Raw genomic sequence first — 20597 nt, 5'->3', positions numbered from 1 at the left:
AGCACACTCCCCCTCCCCTCCTTGCCCACCTACGTCCTTTGCTCTTATTCCCTTGCTCCCTCTACTTATGTCTCAGCCTGTGTATTGCAAGCTCCACGCTAGGTCTGCTGATGGTATGCTTCTGTTTGACTCCTCGAGCTTTCCTCCTTTCTCTACACCTACATCTGCTCCTTCACATGCACCTGCACCTACACCTACATCCATACCCTGCAAATCACTGAAATGATGCTCTGATAAAACTATTGAGCACTGTTTATGCCTTTTGCAAGTGAGCAGAGGGTGTAGAATAACTCTAGCTTCTTGGAACTTCCAGAATAAAAACACCAAAAATACTTTGATTTAAACATGTATTTCCTGTGATGTAATCCTTCTTTTCTACATAAAATGTTTTTCTTATTTTATACGAGGTATGATGAAAAAGTAAAAGGAATTTTTTAATTTCGCGGGTGTTCCACAGCCAATTTTCAAAATTGATTTTCATCTTGTTGGTACACATGTTTCTGATTTATGTTTGCATTTTCAGCTGATTTGAATATTTAGGTTATTGTTGATAGTCGAAAAGATTATACATGTTTTTGAGTGCATGGTGGATTTTTACTTTCAAAAAAGATGGATCAAAGAATTTTCATTAAATTTTGCATGAAAAATGGAACAAAGTGCAGCGCCATATTCAAAATAGTGACTTTGGATTTTGACCGAATCTACTATGAGTAAGACAAGAGTTTACAATTGGCACAAAAATTCAAAGAGGGTTGAGAAGATGTTGAAGATGATGGCCATCCTGGACACTCTGGCACTTAATGACACTAATGTGGAAGAAGTGAAGAAAATAGTTCCTGAAAACTGCTGAATTACCATCAGAGAGGTTGCTAATGATGTTGGCGTATTCTTTGGCTCATGCTGAGCATTTTTTGACATGGAATGTATAGTAGCAAAATTTTTTCTGAAATTGGATTTTGACCATCAAAAATGACATTGTGTAGACATCGCTCAGGAATTGCTGAATGAAGTCGACAACAGGTATAATGGGTACAACATCCAAAACAAGGCCCAATCATCCAAATGGAAAATGCCTGAAGAGCACAGGCCAAAAAGAGTTTGACAAGTTCTGTCACATGTGAATGATCTTACTGTTTTCTTATATTACAATGGGAGAGTGAATCACAAGTTCCTTTTGTATGGCTGTACTATCAGTAAGGAATACTACCTGTAAGTTATGTGGTGTTTGTGTGAAGCCATCCGAAGAAAACAACCAGGATTGTGGCAAAACCACTCATTGAAATTGTATCATGATAATGTTCCCACTCACACCTCAATACATGTTCATGATTTTTTGACAAAAAAAAAGAAGAAAGGGGGAGGTTGCATTGCCTCAGCCACTGTATTTGCCGGACATGGTCCCCTGCAACTTCTTTGTGTTTCGAAGGCTGAAGAGAACCATGAAAGGACATAGTTTTGCCACCATTTATGAGATAGAAACAGTTGCTGAAGGAACCGAACACAATAATGAATAGAGAGTTCCAGAAGTGCTTCCAAGATATGAAAAAGTGCTCACAAGTGTATTATATCTCAGGGAGATTACTTTGAAGGGAACAATGTTGATGTTCATGAATAAGTAAAGATTCTTTAAGGAAAACAAAAACTCCCATTATTTGTTGATTACACCTTGTATACTGGGTGGGTATAATTAATGTGCAGTTACTCATGGGGTCCAGTGTGTTCTGTAATTGTTGTATGGCAGTGAAACTTGGTAGATATGGTAATGCATTAATGTGGAATTGATGAACACTAGAAAAAACTAAGTTCCAATGTAGACCACCAGGTGCAAATCCGGCATGGTACATCATCTTGCCAATGTCTCCAGTGCTCCTATTGAACAAATAGTGTAAGTGACGGTTAATAATAAAATCAACCCATGCCTTTCTCACTTGTTTGACCTTTTCTGCCCACATCCCATTCCCAATCCACTCGATATGGAAACATTTCTATACATCTTTCTTGCACTCACAGTGCCAGATTTGCGCCTGGTCACCAAAATTGGAACTAGTTTATTATTTCCAGTGTAAATCGGTTCTGCATAAGCACTTTAGAATATCTGCCATGTTTTGCTGCCGTACGATAATTACAGCCCACACTGGACCTCTGGGAGTAGTTGCACTTGTAATTGTAACTACCCAGCACATACAAGGAATTTCTTTAAAGTTCGATGAATTGTATCATATGTTAAAAACCACACTGCGTAGGATGGGTGTCCACACATTTGCGTTGAAAGAGATGTTGACAAGTGCCCCTATTGTGCACATCACTGAAATGAAGCAGCGGTGCACACTGCAAACAAGGTAATGGAGCCAGTATAAGAACTCGTGTCATTGCTAAATGGATCATTGTGGTAACATGAATTTTTGCTTCAAATTATGGGGAATGGAGTTAGAAAATCATGAAATGTTGGTGCAAGCGTATGGTGTTGAAGCAATGAGAAAAAAGTTTGTGTTTGAATGGTTTAAATGCTTTAGAAATTGAAAGGAAGGTGCCAAAGATGAGCAGCGCATTCAGGTCAACCATCATCACACGCAATGCCAGAAAATATTGAATGAGGGTGACGGATGCTTGCGGATGAATGGCAGCTTTCTTTCAGAATGATAGTGGAGCAATTGAAGATGAGCAAAGACAGTGTAAGCACTATTGTTGATGAACATTTAAAAACAGTGGAAAATTGGTGCCTGGCTTGTACCACACGCACTGTGACAGATGAACAGAAGGAAACTCAGGTGAAAAGATCTGGAAATTTCTTCTAAGTTTCTGACCGGAATCTGCAGTTATTGGAAACCATCACGACAGGAGATGAGTCCTGGTACTACACATATGATCCAGAGACCAAGCAACAGCCAGTGGCGTGATATTCGTCATCTTCCTTGCCTCCCAAGAAAAGTTGGTTGACAGAATCTAATAATATGATGATGGTGATGATCACCTTTTGTTAATTTCTACCCAAAGGTCAAACTGTCAGTGTGAAAGTTTATGAGGGAGTTTTGAAATGGTTGCTGCAATTTATCCAGCAAGTCGGAGTGGATAGTGGAATTACCTCCACAACACGAATCTGCACAGTGGGATCCACATGTTCAGCTTTCTCTCTCAACAAAATATGGCTGTTTTTCAGCACCTTTCTTATTCTTCAGATTTGGCACTGACAGATTTCTTTATGTATCCGTGCCTTAAATTGGCTCTGAAAGACATATGCTTCACAAAAGTTATGGGTATCCAACACTATTGAATGGTCTTACTTGAAAATGCATCCTTTTCCTGTTATGAGGAAATTTTGTGACTTCATTTAAACTTTTTTGAATTTATTAGGATGATTTGATGTTTCCAAGTTAAAATTTGTAATAACCATATTCAGAACATAAAAAATGAATTTCCAAAACTTTCTAGGTGAGGTTACTGTTTGCCTGGACTATATAACTACAGATGAGATGTGTGTGTGTCCCTTCGTGCCAGAAATAAGAGGAATCGTGGCAGTGGATTGTCTTCTCATTTAACTAAAATTATAATTGGTGAATATTACACCAGACTTGTGTACCAGCTGTACGTAAAAACATATGACACGAAGCCTTCATCAGGATGTTGAATTGGCCACAAAGGTGCTTCAGCGAGAATTTGAAAAATGGCGCCATATTTGACACCTTCCAACTTCCACCTATTTTCATATATAAAAGAATTGTGGCTAGAAAACATTACGGGTACAATCAAGATACTACGGCAGTCGTAGATATGCAGCAATGGAAGTCAGACCATGTTCAGAGTAAAAATACCTCAACTGTCAAAATTTTGCCAGTAAATTGTCTAAATATTTGTAAGTAAGTTTCCAAATTTATTGCCATCCAAGAAAGTTCTTGTGATCAAATTATTCTTGGGATCAAGAGCTGGCTGAAACCCAAAGTAGAAAGCTCTGAGATATTAAGCAAGTCATGGAATGTATATCACAAAGACGGAGTAGAGGCCATCGGAGGGGGGAGTGCTCATTGCAGTTGACAAAAGTAGTGTCTCTGTTGAGGTCAGAGTTGACTTTGACAGTGAAGTTACCTGGTCGCGTATAACAGTTTTAGGTGAAACCGAGTTGATTGTTGGATATTTTTACAGCCACATGAACCTGGTGTGACAGTTTAATGTCATTCAAAGACAGTCTATTGTCAGTAGTGTGTAAATATCCAGATCATGCAATGGTAGTTGGAGGCAACTTTAGCCTACCAATTATAGACTGGGATGTCTATGTATTCATTGCAGGGGGTACAGACAGACAGTCATGCAAAGTGCTTTTGAACACATTTTCTGAAAACTGTCTTGAGCAATTAGTTGAGCAGTCCACATGCAATGGAAATCAGTACAGAAATGAGTATTAGTGATCATGATGTCATTATAGGAACTATGGTTAAGAAAGTTAATAATTCGTTTAAGAAGGCTGGGAGAGTGTTTTTGCTAGGAAGAGCAGATAATCAGTTGTTAGCATCTCACTTAGACAGTGAACTGACATCACTTAATTCCAGTAGGATGGACTTAGAGGAATTATGGGCAAAGTTTAAGCAGATTGTGAATTGTGGCCTGGAGAATTATGTGCCTAGTAAGTAGATTAAGGACAGAAAAGACCCACTATGGTTTAATGGCAAGATTCAGAATTGCTGAGGAAGCAGAGGCTGTTGCACTCCCAGTTCAAAAGAGAACATGCACGTGATGACAAGCAAAGATTAGTAGAGATTTATGCATCTGTGGAAAGATTGATGTACGATGCATACAATAACTACCTCCGTCATACATTAGCAAAACGTGTGGCAGAGAACCCAAGAAAATTTTGGTCCTATGTAAAACTACCAAGTGGGTCTAAGGCTTCCATCCAGTCACTTGTGAATCAGTCTGGTGTGGAAGTTGAAAACAGCAGAATGAAAGCGAAAGTTTTAAATTACATGTTCCAGCAATAATTCAGGCAGAAGAATTATACAAATGTATAATCATTTGACCATCGAGCAGGCTCCTGTATGGATGACATAGTAATAAGCATCCCTGACGTAGAGAATTACCTGAAAGAGTTGAAAACAAATAAATCACCAGGTCTGTATGGAATCACAATTTGGTTACCCAAAGAGTACTCTACAGCACTGGCCCCTTATCTTGCTTGCATTTACTGTGAATGTTTCACCCAGCGCAAAGACCAAAGTGACTGGAAAAAGTGCAGCTGACTGCTGTGTATAAGAAGGGCAAAAGAACAGACCCACAGAATTACAGACCAATATCTCTCACATAGGTTTGCTGCAGAATCCTTGAACACATTCTCAGTTCAAATGTAGTAAATTTTCTTGAGACCGAGAATAGTACATCCACGAATCAGCATGATTTTAGAAAGCATCGCTCGTGCAAAACTTGGCTTGCCCTTTTCTCACATGATGTACTGTGAACTGTGGATGAGGGGCAATAGGCAGATTCCTTATTTCTAGATTTCTAGAATGCGTTTGATATTGTGCCCCATTGCAGGCTGTTAAAGAATATGTTCACACACATGTGAGTGGCTCAAAGAATTCTTAAGTTATAGGACCCAGTGTGTTGTCCTCAATGGCGAGTTTTCATCATAGACAAGGGTATGATCATAAGTGCTCCAGGGAAGTGTGATAGGACTGCTGTTATTTTCTATGTATATAAAAGAATTGGCAGACAGGGTGAGCAGCAATCATTGGTTGTTTGCTGAGGATGCTGTGGCATATGATAAGGTGTCAAATTTGAGTGACTGTAGGAGAATACAAGATGACTTGACAAAATTTGTAGTTGGTGTGATGAATGGCAGGTAGCTCTAAATGTAGAAAAATGTATGTCAATGCAGATGAGTTGGAAAAACAAACCCGTAATGTTTGATTACAGCATTAGTAGTGTCTTGCTTGGCACAGTCATGTAATTTAAATATTTGGACATAATGTTACAAAGTGATATGAAATAGAATGAGCATGTGAGGATTATGGTAGGGAAGGCATATGTTCAACTTTTGTTTATTGGGAGAATTCTAGGAAAGTGTGGTTCATCTGCAAAGGAGACCGCATATAGGATGCGAGTGCAACCTGTCCTTCAGTACTGCTTGAGTGATTGGGATCTCTACCAAGTCAGATCAAAAGAAGACATTGAAGCAGTTCAGATGCGGGGTGCTAGGTTTGTTACGGGCAGATTCAGACAACACACAAGTGTTACGAACATGTTTCGGGAACTCAAGTGGGAATCCATGGATGGAAGGTGACATTCTTTTTGAGGAACACTATTGAGAAAATTTGGAGAACCAGCATTTGAAGCTGACTGTAGAATGATTCTACTGCCACCAACATACATTGCGCATGAGAACCACAAAGCTAAGATATGAGAAATTAGGGCTCACATGCAGACTTGTAGAGAGTCGTTTGTCCTTCGCTCTGTTTGCGAGGAGGACAGGAACGGTACGGTAGTGGTACAGGGTACACTCTACCACATGCTGTATGGTGGACTGCAGTGTATCTATGTATATGTAGATATTTGTTTTGCAGACCTCCCAGAATAACACATATGGGATGGAGACCACTCATTTGGAAAATGTTGCACAAAGTGTCCTGATTTGAAATGGGACCATGTCAAAAAATAAGTGAAACAAATTATTTGGGTGCCAAATAAAGAAATTTTTCCTTGCCCTCAAATTCTATGGTGATTACATTTTTATGTTTTTTACCCCCGAGACTAAAAATGTATGCAGCTTTCAGGTGAATTCATTTTCAGAGCTAATAGAATTCACACACACACACACACACACACACACACACACACACACACACACACACACATTGTCATGACTGACCACATGCAGTTTTAGTGGGTGAGGGGTTGTGCATGGTGAAGAGGGTTAGGGGAGGAAGAAGGCAGAGAACAGGATAGGCGATTGAGGAAAACTAGCTGACAGCTGGGAAAGTTGGCAAGACATATGGATTAGGAATGTGGCACCGGTGAGCTTATTCTGGCCACAGGCATGAACAGTTGTACGTAGTACAAGATGAGACGCAGTATGGCGTGAGAAAGGGAAGATAGAACAAAGGAGGAGGGAGACTGCAGAGGGAGGTGTGAGTGTAGTGTAAAGAAGGTTGTTGAGTCATAGGGCAGGGGTGGAGAACACGGCCTCTAGTGTCCTACAGATTTTTCAGAATATTAGTTTCTGACCTGAGCACTTGTGAGCTATATTAACTAACTGCTAATGTAGTGCTGTAATTTATGTGCATAGTGGCACACTTACAAACACCAAAACCTGCAGAGTTCCTCAGCTCAGCAAGGGGATGAGTTGGGTTCTGAAAACTTTGTGCCTGACTGAAGGTGCAAAACATAATTTTGTGTAGATCACTTTAAAATTTTACTTCATCTTCTCCTAATGGAAACATTGAATGAGGCAAAGTGTGAAATAACACTGAGATATGTGGTCTTGCCCATGATCAAATTTATTGTCTTTCAACAGTTCTTGCTCTGTTGAAAATTTAGTTACAGTTTTATCGTATTGGGACAATTTTATGAGAGACTTCTCGTGACAAAATATTTAAATTCTTGACTAAAATTGTTAACATTAATTTCTTTTATAAATTTGACCTTTAATACAAATATATGCTCTTTTTCATATTATTTACTTATTATTTCACTTGTACACACATATTCAGTAATTACTTATTAAATGTAACCGTACATACTTTGGTTTTATGTCACGTGGATTATTTTTATATGAGATACTGCGGTTTTACATTGCTAAGAACAATGAATTACCCTGCACTTGGGTATTTTTGTCAGAGATGATTGGTTTTGCCAATTATCATTTTTAATTTTAAAATGTAACAAAATACTCAAATTATTAGCCAGAACTGTTTATTGATTACTCAGAAATTCGTGTTAAAGACAAAATTTTGAAATAACAAATTATAAGATTTAAAAAAAGGTATCGGGTTCATCATTAAATATTCAAATCACATAATATATTATAAGCTGTCTAAGATGGCTGCTTTTCGAGGTCTTTATGGGGATTTTCAAGGTCTTTGTGGGGAAGGGATTAGTGGAGATTGTGGCCAAGAGAATTATGGAATCTCGGCTACACGGTGCCCTGTGTCCACCTCCACCCCTGTTCCTCACTCATCCTGTACTCCACTTCATCTCTGCAGTCTTCCTCTTCTGTTCTATATCCCTCACCCAATCCACTCCTCCACATCATCATGACCTGTGCACAGCTCCCCCTGTCTGTGGCCAGAACAAGCTCACTGGTACCACCTTCCAATCCTGTGAACCTGCTGCATCTCCCTCCCATCCATCAGCCACCCTTCCCCCACTCTCCCTACTACTATTCATCTCTTTGCTCTTCTCATCCACTTCATCCATCACAGCCATTCATTACAGTAGAGTTGTATTGCTAGCACAATGTCATCAGGTGGGACAGTGTAGCTGTGGAAGTGTGTGTGTGTGTGTGTGTGTGTGTGTGTGTGTGTGTGTGTGTGTGTTGTGTGTGTGTATGTGTGTGTGTGGGGGGGGGGGGGGGGTGCTCCCTTGCTCGTTTGTGTGTGTTCTGTTAGCTCAGAAAAAGAATTTGTCTGAAAGCTAGCAACACTCTCATTTATTTTTATGTACCCGTCAATACCTTCAGCTATACTGTCAGTTGTTACATTTAATCAGTACATTATTTATATTCCATCGAAGACTTTCCATTACCATAAAACATCACATTAAACAAATATAATCCTAACAGCTTGGTTTTAGCTGTCTTTCTGTATCGATGTAAATGATATTGCCACACCGTAGAATATGATACAAATTTAACGTTACCTTTTATGTTTGTTTCTTCTTATTTTACAGCTCCAACAAGTGTTTTACGGGAGATGTGTAAACGCTGCAATGAGTATGTGTTCATGTCAACTGCACGCATTGCAGTTGGCACTTACAATGTGAATGGTGGCAGACATTTTCGCAGTGTTGTGTACAAAGACCTTTCATTATCAGACTGGTTGCTAGATGCCCCAAAGCTCTCAGGATCTCAATGTAAGTGTTATTTTAAATGAAACATTTAAATTCTGCCATATGGAGACTGCTTTTATAGAGTAATGTATGACATAATTGTGCCACAATAATTAGCATAGACATTTGTAGAAATCATAAACCCTAACATAGGGTGTAAAGCCCAAGTATTATAAAATCATTCAAAAGTGAGAGCCGTACAGTCCATTTGACAGATAAAATAGTCACACATACTCAAATTACAAAATATGGTGATGTCTGCTGTGATTTAAAATAGATAACACTGAATGTAGATGAAATATTGATATATTAGAGGACTGAAAAGAAGTGAGAGAATTAAGAAGGCTGCTTCTTCTTCTTCCTTGTCTTGTCTCATGTCTCCACGGGGTTGGCATCTTATTTTGGATTTGGCGTCGTTAGCGGTGGTGGGTGGCTGGGTACCCTTCCTGATGTTGCCACTTCCTCTGGGAATGGAATTTGTGTATCTCATCTATCTGCATCTAGTGTTATCTTATGTGCAAGTGAGAGAACATTTTCAGAATGTTTACAAATCGTGTAACAGACGGGACGTAGGTAGCAGCCTGGTGTTCAACCAGTCAGGAGGACGACGGTTCAATCCCGTCTCCGGCCATCCTGATTTAGGTTTTCCGTGATTTCCCTAAATCCTTTCAGGCAAATGCTGGGATGGTTCCTTTGAAAGGGCACAGCTGATTTCCTTCCCTGTCATTCCCTAACCCGAGCTTGCGCTCCGTCTCTAATGGCCTCGTTGTCGACGGGACATTAAACACTAATCTCCTCCTCCTCCTTTCAACCAGTCGCATGTGGGAAACCTCCTAAAAACCACATCTGGGCTGGCTAGCACGCTTGCGCTCATCATTATTCCCCCAGGTGGATTTGATCAGAGGTCTGAGCACCTCCCTGCGTCCCACAACCAGGCATTTTAACACCCTCAGATATCTGGGAAGGTAGAATTAAGAAGACTCTGTAAGAAAATAAAATGAAATTATTAGATATATATATGGCATAATTAACCACTTTCACACTGAATGTGTACAGCATTTCTTAGTATGATGTTTTGTAAAAGTTTGGTAGAAAGAATGCAAATTCAATAACCTTTCTCTTCCGCAGTTCACTTTGCCACACAGCAGTCTCGGGCACTGTGAAGAATATCATTCTGTTGCACGTCACACTGCAAACTGTTGTTTTCATTGGGAAATGTGTGTAAATAAAAGCCCCAAGGGAAGAGGTGGTTTCATTGATGCTCTTGATGCCACCTCCAGAGGCCTTTTCATGTTTATTTTGAGTGGCAGTATGTCTGAAATGTTTTCCTTAGTCACACATAAGGAAACTACATGATTTCAATGGTAGGCATCACGATTCTGACATCCATTGCAGAGGTGTCAAGAATAGCTGTGAGGTGTTAGTAAGGCACGTGTGACAATCTCACCATAGCATGACATGTCCATGGTAGTATTGGACAGAATTGTGGGGAAATTTTGTGCCAATATGACCTCATTAACTCACTTTATACCTCACATGAATTTATGAGCTTGGCTTTTTTTGCATATGTTGACAACTAGCTATTTGAAACATGGCCCAGACCACAGGCGATGTCACAGGGCACAATGCTTTTGCACCATTACAGAGGGAGGTTGTAGGCACTTTTGAACCAGATTTCAAACTTGTGAGTCCCAATGGGGGAAAATGACCGTGTTTCAAAAAAAATTACCCTTTAATTCTTTTGAGCAATGTATTTTTGTACTACAACTTCTCTTGAGTAAATTCTGTATGAATAAAAGGACATTGTACAAATGGGACCAACCAAACAAGGTAGTGCAGTTGTTAAGGCACTGGACTCATATTTGGGAGGATGAAGTTTTTTCTTTGTCTGATGCCATCCTGATTTAGGTTTTCTGTGCTTTTCCTAAATCATTTAAGGCAAATGCTGGGATGGTTCCCTCATCAAGACCATAGCTGATCCCCTGTCCTATCCTTGTAAAGCATACATATATAAGCTGTTTGTATGTGTATTTTTCAGCCATTTATTTTCATTGTATTTTGATGACAAATCATATATCATTTTAAGGTGATCCTTGGATGAATGAATAAATTAAGGTAGAGGTAGAACATTAGTACACGTAGTGCCTGTGTCAGTGTGGAAGTGATAGAAGTAGCACAGAGAACATAAGGATGTACAGGAAGACAAATAGCAAATAAAATGTGGAAGTATTAATTCAGTTAAAGAATAATAAACAGAAAAAGGTGAAAAGAGAAAGGAGAGGAATGTGAGGTGAAGGGTCAGATGCGCAAATGGATGGGGGAATAAATAAGCAAATAATAAAAACAAATTAAATTCTAATGAACATCAATACAGGAAAGGGGGTGAACAGCAGTTACTGAAAGAAACATGTTTAAAAATTTCTCAGAATTTGAAAGCTTCACTGTACATAACATGTTTGAAATAATTCTGATCTAATGTGGTTATTTAGTTTGAAAAGGTAGGTTTGTTCTGATTTTCCTTTTGAAATTGGTTTTTTAAAGTAAAAAAAGAGATAGCTATGTACTTGTTGCACGAGATGAGATGGCGAGTTACCTACTTGTGATTTCCAAAATAAAGCACCTGCAAACTGCCATAAACATATGTAAATTTTTTTAAGTGCATTATCTGAAAACTACCTTGAGCAGTTAAACAGAGAACCGACTTGTGGCGATAACATATTAGACCTTCTGGTGACAAACAGACCCGAACTATTTGAAACAGTTAACGCAGAACAGGGAATCAGCGATCATAAAGTGGTTACAGCATCAGTGATTTCAGCCGTAAATAGAAATATTAAAAAAGGTAATTAGATTTTTCTGTTTAGCAAAAGTGACAAAACACAGATTTCAGAGTACTTGACGGCTCAACACAAAAGTTTTATCTCAAGTACAGATACTGTTGAGGCTCAGTGGACAAAGTTCAAAACCATCGTACAATATGCATTAGATGAGTATGTGCCAAGCAAGATCGTAAGAGATGGAAAAGAGCCACCATGGTACAACAACCAAGTTAAAAAACTGCTATGGAAGCAAAGGGAACTTCACAGCAAACATGAACATAGCCAAAGCCTTTTAGACAAACAAAAATTACATGAAGCAAAATGTAGTGTGAATAGGGCTATGCGAGAGGAGTTCAACGAATTTGAAAGTAAAGTTCTATGTTCTGACTTGGCAGAAAATCCTAAGAAATTTTGGTCTTATGTCATAGTGGTAGGTGGATCAAAACAAAATGTCCAGACACTCTGTGACCAAAATTGTACCGAAACAGAGGATACAGACTAAAGTCCGAAATACTAAATGTCTTTTTCCAAAGCTGTTTCACTGAGGAAGACTGCACTGTAGTTCCTTCTCTGGATTGTCACACAGATGACAAAATGGTAGATATCGAAATAGATGACAGAGGGATAGAAAAACAATTATAATCGCTCAAAAGAGGAAAGGCTGCTGGACCTGATGGAATACCAGTTCGATTTTACAGAGTACGCGAAGGAACCTGCCCCCCTTCTTGCAGTGGTAGGTCTCTGAAGAGCGTAGCATTCCAAAAGATTGGAAAAGGGCACAGGTCATCCCCGTTTTCAAGAAAGGACGTTGAACAGATGTGCAGAACCATAGACCTATATCTCTAACGTCGATCTACTGTGTAGGGGGGTTTCGAAAAAGATGATCATGTGAAACCCAGCTCGCGCTATTCGTCCACAGACTCAAAGGGCCATAGACACAGGTTCCCAGGTAGATGCCTTGTTTCTTGACTTCCGTAAGGCGTTCGATACAGTTCCCCACAGTCGTTTAATGAACAAAGTAAGAGCATATGGACTATCAGACCAATTGTGTGATTGGATTGAAGAGTTGCTAGATAACAGAACATAGCATGTCATTCTCAATTGAGAGAAGTCTTCCGAAGTGAGAGTGATTACAGGTGTGCCGCAGGGGTGTGTCGTAGGACTGTTGCTATTCACAGTATATATAAATGGCCTTGTGGATAATGTCGGAAGTTCACTGAGGCTTTTTACGGATGATGCTGTAGTATATCGAGAGGCTGTGACAATGGAAAATTGTAGTGAAATGGAAGAGGATCTGCAACGAGTTGATGCATGGTGCAGGGAATGGCGATTGAGTGTCAATGTAGACAAGAGTAATGTGCTGCAAGGACATAGAAAGAAAGGTCCTTTATCATTTAGCTACAATACAGCAGGACAACAACTGGAAGCAGTTTATTTCATAAATTATCTGGGAGTAGACATATTAGGAGTGATTTAAAATGGAATGGCCATATAAAATTAATTGTCGGTAAAGCAGATGCCAGACTGAGATTCATTGGAAGAATCCTAAGGAAATGCAGTCCGAAAACAATGGAAGTAGGTTACAGTACACTTGTTCGCCTGCTGCTTGAATAATGCTCATCAGTGTGGGATCCGTACCAGATAGGGTTGACAGAAGAGATAGAGAAGATCCAACAGAGAGCAGCGTGCTTCGTTACAGGATCATTTAGTAATTGCGAGAGCGTTACAGAGATGATAGATAAACTCCAGTGGAGGACTCTGCAAGAGAGACGCTCACTAGCTTGGTTCGGGCTTTTGTCGAAGTTTCGAGAACATACCTTCACCGAGTAGTCAAGCAGTATATCGCTCCCTCCTATGTATTTCTCACGAAGGGACCATAAGGATAAAATCAGAGAGATTAGAGCCCACACAGAGGCTTACCGACAATCTTTCTTTCCACCAACAATACGAGAACCGATAGAGATACTGAAGGTACCCTACGCCACACACCGTCAGGTGGCTTGTGGAGTATGGATATAGATGTAGATGTAGATTTGCAAGGGAATATGTAATAACATTGAAATATACAAGAATTGCTTTAATCATACCTTGTAATATCAAATCTTCAGAAAATCGGAAAATGCTCTGTTATTCCTTCACTTTTACATCTTCAAACATGCCACAAAATTTGGGGGTGGGGTGGGGGGGGGGGGGGGAGATTGTCGTCGAAAGTCATTCTTCTAATCTTCAGATGATGAGTTACGTCCTTGTCCTTCTGGAGCTCCTTAATGTGGTAGGTTTTTGTGCAGGAAGTTTGTAAATGTAATATCAAGTGATGGACTTAGAAATTTTTTATTTGTCCCAAAGTGGCAATATTGATGTTCAACAACTGCAAAGTGAGTCCTCAAACTGTCCATTTCTTCACTTGTGGTTTTGGATGCTCTTTTCTCCTTTGCCATATCCACATCACCATTATTCATTCAGAAACATGTTGTTATAAACTCAGATTTGTTCTGTTACTTGTGGCAAGGGTGAAATTTTTTTTTGAATTCACTCATGTGCTAGTCATTTTAATGATCTTGTCTATGCTGCTGTGAGTAAAAATCTCTTTTCTCTCATACGCCTCTAATTTATATCATCTTTCAAAAATGTTTAGCCTTTGTGAATGTGTAAACATTTTATAACACCTTCTTCTACATGGATCTTTCATGCATACTCATGGAGCGGGCATTTTCCTGAATGAAATGTAGAATTCTCTGCACTATTGTATGAATTAGGAAACATTGTTTGCCCACTGTTCTGGATATTTTAATTTTTTCCTAGTGTTGCTTGTTCTTGAATTAGTTTCTTCCATGCATTCTAAATTCTGTCCTTTTAAGGGCTGCACACAGTAATGTCATCTTCAGTTGCTTTTTCCATGTCTCGTGATCTACTTTGTTAACATTAACTGGCTTTTAGTACTTGAAATAAAAGCACTTGCTCTTCTTTGTGACTCTTCATCTGATTCATCATCAGATGATGGTTGATATTCCAAAATAGCAGAGGGGGTATCAGATGGAGAAACTGAATTACAAGTGTTGCCACTGGCAAGCAAAGTAGAAGGCAAAGTGGCTGATTCTGATGGTTTTACCCTCAGGACACGCAAAGAACCAGTGCCACCTACAGAACAACTGAAACATGTTTTAGTATATTGTCTATTTTATATTTGAAACATTTCTTACTATTCAGCTTAAGAAACATACAAAAAAAAATTAAAGAAGATAATATTTAATGTTACCACTTAAATGTCTCTAAGGAAATTAACAAAACAGGTAAGAGGAATAAAGCATTGCAGTAGGATTTCAAAACTATGGTACTTTAGGAGAATATTGTAATACATATCAGGATTAGACTCTAAATTCCATAGAACAGCTTCCATCATCCCCCCCCCCCCCCCCCCCCCTCCTCTGGAACTCATAAATAACAAAACTATAATAGAGTTCTGAAATCTAACATACACACCTAATTTCTTCACTACAACATAAACTTGACTAACATGTAAAGAATGGAAAAAAAATGTTCATCAAACATTTTTGACAATGTAGATAATATTATTGATGCTCAGGCTACAGAAATATACCAACATTGTATGCTGGTTAAGTATTATGCCAATGTAACTCTAGATACATACTTCTAGCATTATAGTTATCTCATCATTGGCAGTTCATAAGTTCACCGGACAAAACATTTGTGTACCCAATGTGCACACATAGCTGAATTTTTAAGCCTGAATAAATGGCACAGCAGTCGAGTTGTGTGTTCAACCTCATGTGCACTGCCTCTGTGTGAGCATAAGGAAGTTGTGATCAGTTAGACATGTATGTTTCAAGCGGACATTGCAAATAAACAAGGATAAATGTAAGGACATGACAAGAGTGCAAAAGGAGCAATCGTGTTTGGCTATGCCCATGGCTATATGGTGTGTGAAGGTGCTGGATTTGTTGGCATTTCCTGACTGACTATTTGTGTCTACAAGCAGTGGTGTAACACACATGGCCATGAAACATGATGTAAGAATTGTGGTCAGAAAAAGAACCTGACTGAGAGGGAGCCAAAATGCATTTCAAGGCTTGTGAATCAAAATCACTTCCGAACATTACAGGAATTGCTGCAGGCAGTGAATGAAGCAGGAGAACATTCTGACGGGAACTGCATGCAATGAAACATTTGGAGCCAGTCACCTCACAAGAGGCCATTGCTTCCACACATAAAGCTGCGCATCTTCAGTGGGCTGGAGTTCATCAGACATGGAGAGTATTTGATTGACACAACTTAATGTGGTCTGATGAATCACATTTTTGCCTACATTCAAATGATGCACATTGATGAGTGAACTGGAGGCCAAATGAAGCATTTCATCCTGAATGTGTCAAAGGTCAAGTTCAAGCTGTAGATGGGTCTGTGACGTTTTGGTGGTGTGTTTCTTATCATGAATTGGGCCCGATCACTGAACTGAGCACTGGCATGAACCAGCATATTTATTTAGACATTCTGAATGAGCGGGTTTTGCGTTTCAGTCTACATTTGCATGATAGTATGTGATATTCCTATTTTTTTCAAGACAACAACAGCAGAGTTCATTGGGCTGGGAGAATATGTGACAGGACAGGTTTTCTGAACACTTCCCCGTCCTGTTACTTATTGATTGACTTGCAAAATCATCATACTTGAACCCCATAGAAAATTTGTGGTACACATTGGAACAGTGGGTAAAGTGCCGACATCAGCATCCTAGCAGTTTGGTGGAATTACACGATCAAACCCTCGGCGAGTGGGTTAACTTGGATGTGATGTAGCTGCACAACCTTCTGGACTCACTTCTTAACTGAATCCAGGTGGTTATCAAGTCCAGGTGTGAAACTACATGGTATGAAATGATGCTTGTAATGATTTGTCTCGAGGTGACTTAATTTTTTGTCCACTGAACTTATTGCAGCACATCTGGGTAACTCATAGCACAGAAATACTCTCTTGTTTAATACGTACCTATTTATTGAAATTAATGTGTCCCAATGGTAAATTCTGAGATATATCCAGTTGTAGCATTAAATTGAACACATCAAGTAGGCGAGAGCCATTTACATAACTCAAAAGTGCAAAAATTCGAGTTTTCTAGTTCGTGTACTAATGTGATGATATGTTGTAGAGCAAGTTCCCATCTCCAGAATTGCAAGAAGCTGGTACTGAGTGGGAGGGTCCAAATGGCTGGGGGGGTGTAGCAGCCATGTAAGTGTCTTGAGTCTTTCTGTAGAGCAGGTTCAGCAACTGGGTACTGGAAATTGCCAATGCAAACAGTTCTGCTATGTTTATTCATTTGATCTGCTGCCAGCCTGGAGGTAGCCAATTTTTTAAGTGCCAATCAGTTACAATGTCAGTTCATAAATAATGTGGGTCATTTCACATGTTTATCTACCTGCAATAGGGCTGAAGTATGTATCAGTGGGTGGGTGCATAAAGTAGGTAGAACAGGGGTCATATAGTTTGACAAGGATGTTCCAAATTTTGGGAAGGTGATGGAAGATGACAATAGGTAAGATACGGGAGGGAGAGGTGTTCTTGTTTCAGGGATTGACTTGAGAAAGTCATAGATCTTGTGGAGAAAGCTGTAGAGGTATTTAAGGTCTGGGTGCTATTGCAAAACGGAGGGTGCTTCTGACTCTTTCAGAAGTAGGAGCTATGCCGGGAGGAGAGGAAACAAATTTTAAAGGAACAGTGTTTTTTAGGCTGCTTGTGGCAATGTGAGAAGAAATAGGGAGCTCTCTGATCATGAACGAAACATACATGTATGGAAAAATCAAACAATGGAAAATCCAGTATGAAATAATGACAGTATTATGAAAATGATAGATTGCTACTCACCACATGGAGGAGATGATGAGTTGCGGACAGGCACACAAAAAACACAGTTAAAATTCGCAAGCACAACTCACGCATACATGGCCACTGTCACTGGACACTGAGGCCAGACTGTGAGCAACTACACATGACAGGCAAGCAATAAGTGTGGTGTGGATAAGGAGGAGGCTGGCATGAGGAAGGAGAAGTATAGCAGGGTAGGGGTGGGGAACAGTAAAGTGCTGCTTGTGGGAGTATGCAGGGATGTGGGAAGAAGAGTAGGGCAGCTTAGTGCAGTCAGGAGGCTAGGTGGCGCTAGTGGGGGGGGGGGGGGGGGGGGGAGAAATAGAGGAACAGAAAGAAAAGTGGGGTGGGGTAGAGAGACTAGTGGGTGTGTTGCTGGTATAAAAGGCTGTGTAGTGCTAGAGTGGCAGCGTGGTGTATTGCTAGAGTGGGAGCAGGGAAGGGGATAGATGAATGAAGGACAGGACTAATAAAGGCTGAGGCCAAGGGGGTTACAGGAATGTAGAATATATTGCAGAAAGATTTCCCACCTGTGCAATTCAGAAAAGCTGGTGTTGGTAGGAAGAATCCAGATGACACAGTCTGTGAAGCAGTCATTGAAGAGAAGAACATTGTGCTGAGTAGTGCACTCAGCAACTGGGTGATCCAGCTGTCTCTTGACCATAGTTTCTCAGTGGCCATTCTTGCAGACAGACATCTTGTTGGTTGTTATGCCTGTGTAGAATGCAACACAGTGGTTGCAGACTGGCTTGTAGAGCACATAGCTGCTTTCAAAGGTTTCCCTGCCTTTGACAGGATAGATGATGCTTGCGACCTGACCACACTGGAGTAGATGGTAATGGGTGGATGTATGGGACAGGTCTTGCACCTAGGTCTATTGCAGGGATATGAGGCTAGAGGTTTGGAACAGGGGTGGAGTAGGGATGGACAAGGATGTCTTGTAAGTTCAATGGGTGGCAAAATACCACTGTAGGAGGGGTGGGGAAGGATAGCAGGTAGGATATTCCTCACTTCGTGGCACTATGAGAGATAGTTGAAACCCTGGTGGAGAATGTGATTCAGTTGCTCCTGTCGTGGGTGGTATTGAGTCACAAGGAGACAGATGAACAACCCAGTTGCTGAACATGCTACCCAACACAAAGTTCTTCATTTCAATAACTGCTTCACAGCTGGCATCATCTGGACCCTTCCTACCATCAGCTTTTCTGAATTGCACAGGTGAGAACTCTCCCTGCAATATGTCCAACATTCCTGTAACCTCCCTGGTCTCAACCTTCATTAGTCCGTGTCCATCCACCTATTCCCTTCCCTGTTACCACTCTAGCACTATACAGCCTTCTATTCCATTAAATGCACCCACTAGTCTCCCTCTCCCCTTCCCCCCTACATCTCCCTACCCCTTCCCCTCCCCTACCCCTTCCCCTTCCCCTCCCCTACCCCTTCCCCTTCCCCTCCCCTACCCCTTCCCCTCCCCTACCCCTTCCCCTCCCTACCCCTTCCCCTCCCCTACCCCTTCCCCTCCCCTACCCCTTCCCCTCCCCTACCCCTTCCCCTCCCCTACCCCTTCCCCTCCCCTACCCCTTCCCCTCCCCTCCCCTTCCCCTTCCCCTCCCCTTCCCCTCCCCTACCCCTTCCCCTCCCCTACCCCTTCCCCTCCCCTACCTCTTCCTCCCCCTACCTCTTCCTCCCCCTACCTCTTCCTCCCCCTACCTCTTCCTCCCCCTACCTCTTCCTCCCCCTACCTCTTCCTCCCCTACCTCTTCCTCCCCCTACCTCTTCCTCCCCCTACCTCTTCCTCCCCCTACCTCTTCCTCCCCCTACCTCTTCCTCCCCCTACCTCTTCCTCCCCCTACCTCTTCCTCCCCCTACCTCTTCCTCCCCCTACCTCTTCCTCCCCCTACCTCTTCCTCCCCCTACCTCTTCCTCCCCCTACCTCTTCCTCCCCCTACCTCTTCCTCCCCTACCTCTCCTCCCCTACCTCTTCCTCCCCCCTACCTCTTCCTCCCCCTACCTCTTCCTCCCCCTACCTCTTCCTCCCCCTACCTCTTCCTCCCCCTACCTCTTCCTCCCCCTACCTCTTCCTCCCCCCTACCTCTTCCTCCCCCTACCTCTTCCTCCCCCTACCTCTTCCTCCCCCTACCTCTTCCTCCCCCTACCTCTTCCTCCCCCTACCTCTTCCTCCCCCTCCCCTCCCCCACCCCTCCCTCCCCTCCCTCTCCCTCCCCCTCCCTCGCCCTCCCCATCCCTCGCCCTCCCCAATCCCTTGCCCACCCAATCCCTTGCCCTCCCCATCCCTTGCCCTCCCCCTTCCTCTCCCTCCCCCTTCCTCTCCCTCCCCCTTCCTCTCCCTCCCCCTTCCTCTCCCTCCCCCTTCATCTCCCTCCCCCTTCATCTCCCTCCCCCTTCATCTCCCTCCCCCTTCATCTCCCTCCCCCTTCATCTCCCCTCCCCCTTCATCTCCCCCTCCCCCTTCATCTCCCCTCCCCCTTCATCTCCCCCTCCCCCTTCATCTCCCCCTCCCCCTTCATCCTCCCCTCTCCCCCCCCTTCATCTCCCCCTCCCCCTTCATCTCCCCCTCCCCCTTCATCTCCCCCTCCCCCTTCATCTCTCCCTCCCCCTTCATCTCCCCTCCCCCTTCATCTCTCCCTCCCCCTTCATCTCTCCCTCCCCCTTCATCTCTCCCTCCCCCTTCATCTCTCCCTCCCCCTTCATCTCCCCCTCCCCCTTCATCTCCCCCTCCCCCTTCATCTCCCCCTCCCCCTTCATCTCCCCCTCCCCCTTCATCTCCCCCTCCCCCTTCATCTCCCCCTCCCCCTTCATCTCCCCCTCCCCCTTCATCTCCCCCTCCCCCTTCATCTCCCCCTCCCCCTT

At 42.0% G+C, this 20597-nt stretch overlaps 1 protein-coding gene across 1 annotated transcript in view; it reads left to right on the top strand.

Moving 5' to 3' along the window:
• Positions 1–20597, top strand: part of LOC124555696 (synaptojanin-1) — a 135064-nt gene that overhangs the window by 75367 nt on the left and 39100 nt on the right. Inside the window, exon 11 of the mRNA XM_047129701.1 lies at positions 8872–9054. Coding sequence (XP_046985657.1) covers positions 8872–9054 — 183 coding nt within the window. The remainder of the gene's footprint in view (positions 1–8871; positions 9055–20597) is intronic.

This window comes from Schistocerca americana, chromosome X, assembly GCF_021461395.2.
Source record: "Schistocerca americana isolate TAMUIC-IGC-003095 chromosome X, iqSchAmer2.1, whole genome shotgun sequence".
Taxonomy (NCBI): domain Eukaryota; kingdom Metazoa; phylum Arthropoda; class Insecta; order Orthoptera; family Acrididae; genus Schistocerca; species Schistocerca americana.
This window is presented reverse-complemented; position numbering and strand designations above follow the sequence as displayed.